This window comes from Hyaena hyaena, unplaced genomic scaffold, assembly GCF_003009895.1.
Source record: "Hyaena hyaena isolate Hyena2069 unplaced genomic scaffold, ASM300989v1 scaffold_114, whole genome shotgun sequence".
Lineage (NCBI taxonomy): Eukaryota > Metazoa > Chordata > Mammalia > Carnivora > Hyaenidae > Hyaena > Hyaena hyaena.
The window spans coordinates 2276726-2279958 of record NW_024080746.1 but is presented as its reverse complement, the minus strand read 5'-3'; the positions used below and the strand labels follow the sequence as shown (position 1 = coordinate 2279958).

Sequence of the window (3233 nt, the reverse complement as noted above, 5' to 3'; positions counted from 1 at the left end):
TCCTATACGTGCAAACATATGATATTTGTCCTTCTCTGCCTGACTTATTTCGCTCAGCATAACACCCTCAAGGTCCATCCATGTTGCTACACATGGCCAGATTTCATTCTTTCTCATTGCCATGTAGTATTCCATGGTATAGATAAACCACATCTTCTTCATCCATTCATCTGTTGATGGACACTTAGGCTCTTTCCATGTTTTAGCTTTTGTGGAGAGTGCCCCAGCAAACTTTTTGTAGTAACTTACAAGATGATTCTAAACTTTATATGGAAAAACAAAGGATCTGGAATTGCCAATACAATTTTGAAAAAGATGAAAAAGGTTGGAAAACTAATTACCAAGACTTACTATAAAGTTACAAAATTCAAAACAAATAGATCAGTGGAATAGAATAAAGAGCCAGAAGTAGTTGTGTGTGTGTGTGTGTGTGTGTGTTACTAAGTTAATTTTCAACAAAAGAACCAACAAAATTAGTGGAGAAAGGATAGGTGTGTCACCAAATAGGTAATGGAAAGAGGTATGGTTTTGAACATCTATCTATACCAAACAATTAACTCAAAATGCATTACATATATAAATGTAAAAGCTAAAACTATAAAACTTCTTGAACCAAACATAGTAGAAACATTTTGAGGCTTTGGGTTTGGCAAAGATTCATAGGTATAGCACAAAAAACACAAGTCACAAAAGAAGAAACTGGCCAAACAAAATTTTTTTGACATCAAAATAAAAAAGCTTTGCTCTTTGAAACATCCGGTTTAGGAAATGAAAAGATTAAACCACAGATTGACAGAAAATATTTGCAAGATGCATATCTGATAAAAGACTTGTGTCATATATAAAGAATACTTATAATTCAACAAAAGAACAATTTTTAAAAATTTCTTTTAACATTTATTTATTTTTTAGAGACAGAAGCAGAGCGTGCACGGAGGAGGGGCAGAAAGAGAAGGAGACAGAATCCAAAGCAGGCTCCAGGCTCTGAGCTGTCAGCGCAGAGCCCCATGCGGGGCTTGAGCCCACAAAACCGTGAGATCATGGCCTGAGCCCAAGTCGTATGCTTAACCCACTGAGCCACCCAGGCTCACCAACAAATAATTTTTTTAATGGGCAAAAGATGTGCACAAACTACTTCATCAAAGAAGAAATTAACATATAGTAAGATGCTCAATATCATTAGCCACAAAGGCAACGCAATTAAAACCACAATATCATTATGCTCCTACAGAGGAATGTAATTTATAAGTAAAAATTAATGATAAAATATTGATATCAAATACTAGCAAAGATTCAGAGCTACTGAAACCCTCATAATTGTTGGTGAAAATGCAAAGTGATACAGCCACTCTGAAAAAGTTTGGCACATTCTTACAGAATTAAATAAACATACACTTACCATAGAACTCAGCAATTCCACTCTTAGGCATTTAACCAAGAGAAAGGACAAATATTCAAGCAAACAGCTATATCGAAATGTAGATATCCGCTTTATTTGTAATCTCTATAACCGGAAACAGCCCATAACTATAACTGAAAATGCCCAGCAACCAATGAATGGATAAATAGTACATCCAAACACTGAACTACTACTCAGCAATAAAAAGGAACAGAACTAGTGAAATACCAACAATATGAATCAATCTCAAAAGCATTATGCTAAATGACAGAAACCAGACACAAACATTTACAATACTGTATGATTCCATTTATAAGACATTCACACAAAAAGGCAAAGATCTCCTGATCGATCTCTGCATCCAAAGAACTTAAAACATGAGAAAACACTCAGTAAATGCTGGGTGGAGAGATAAAGTAAGAAATCACTGCAGAGAGGGCGGAGTGCAAGAAGGTGACAGATTGACGGAAAGCAAAAAGGCACCGGGGCGGGGGGGGAGGGGGTGTCCAACCCCCTCCCCCCTCCTCACGGGACGAGAAATGTGAGAGAAGACGTGGTCCAACCCAGCACTACTGATGCTAGCGGCTTAAAAAATTAGACCCTGGAAAGGACTGCAGTATGAATGAATGGGCTCCACGGTCTCCAGCCTAAAGAAAGGCGGGAGGCGCCCCACCCTTCTTTAAAAATCTATTAACACGGCGCGCGAGGCTGAGGCAGTGCTGCTTGCACCTGCAAGGGAGGTTTTGCTGTGCGCGGGGCCGAGCTGGGGAGACCGGCTGCGGGCTCCGGCTTCGGTGAGCGGGTGGCCGTCGGAGCCCCCGGCATCGCCCCGGCCCCGCCCGTCTCCATCCCTTCCCACTCGGCCTCACTCACCCAGGCCTGCCGTTCCAACTGTGCGTACAAACTGGAGCCCTTGAGCTTTTGGACTATCTGGGCAATAACGAGAGAAAGATCCGACTCCTCCTGCAACATTTCCCCTGCCCTAGCCCGCCAAGCCGCGGGGACAGGCTGGCGCGGAGAGAACGGGCTCCGGGGTGAGGGCCGGTGACACTTCTCCGGGACCTTCTGACGCTGGGACTCCTTCAGCGGGCGTTACCCGGCAACTGCCGGGCCGTGAGTCCGTTCCTCTCTGGTCCCCCCCGGCGGCTCAAGATCCCAGCGCTTTCGTTCCGGTGGAGGAAGAAAACGTCCTAGTTGGAGGTAGTTTTTCATGCCGTTGTTCTGCTTAGCGTACCTCTTCCAGAGCCACAGAGCCTTTGATGCGCAAGACGACCTCCGAGCCGTCTATTTTTGTGTTGTATTGTAATGGATCCTTTCAGAGTCGTATATTTTTGTGTTTTATTATAACGGGTCCTTTCCTTCCCACCTTTCAATCTCTGCAGACACACAGCTGTACACACAGTTACATGGAAAATTACTCCTAAGAATTACCAGGTTCTGACACTAGCTGTGTACACTTGGGTGAGGTGCTTACATTTCAGAACTCAATTTCTATCTCAGTGAAATAACGCCAATTCACAAGATGTTGTGATGATTAGCTGAGATAACAATTGTGAAGGTGACTAGCACTTCATTTCATTTCCACTTCTTCTGTTTCTATTCTCTGGGGTCTTATACCAGGAATAAATGGACAACATCTTCTCATCAAACAGCTACAACTTAACCAAGAAGCATTTATTGATAGGTTTTCTGTGAAGCATTGACGATTCAAGGATGGCTGGGACATCGCCTCGGTCCAAGGGATGTACCATCTAGATTCCTCTTCTTCCATGTATTCATTCATTCAATCATTTATTCAAAATTTGTCCAGCTTTCACAAAGAAAATTCATTCAG

The 3233-nt window shown here is 42.5% G+C and overlaps 1 protein-coding gene across 2 annotated transcripts in view; it reads right to left on the bottom strand.

Moving 5' to 3' along the window:
- The window catches only part of TBC1D19 (TBC1 domain family member 19), a 151992-nt gene extending 149376 nt beyond the window's left edge, over positions 1-2616 (bottom strand). The window contains exon 1 of one of the 2 annotated variants that reach the window (XM_039236646.1): positions 2273-2616. In XM_039236646.1, the coding sequence (XP_039092577.1) occupies positions 2273-2371 (99 nt within the window). In that variant the 5' untranslated portion in view covers positions 2372-2616. The remainder of the gene's footprint in view (positions 1-2272) is intronic. The other variant, XM_039236647.1, reaches the window with a different exon arrangement.
- Between the last annotated feature and the right edge of the window lie 617 nt (positions 2617-3233).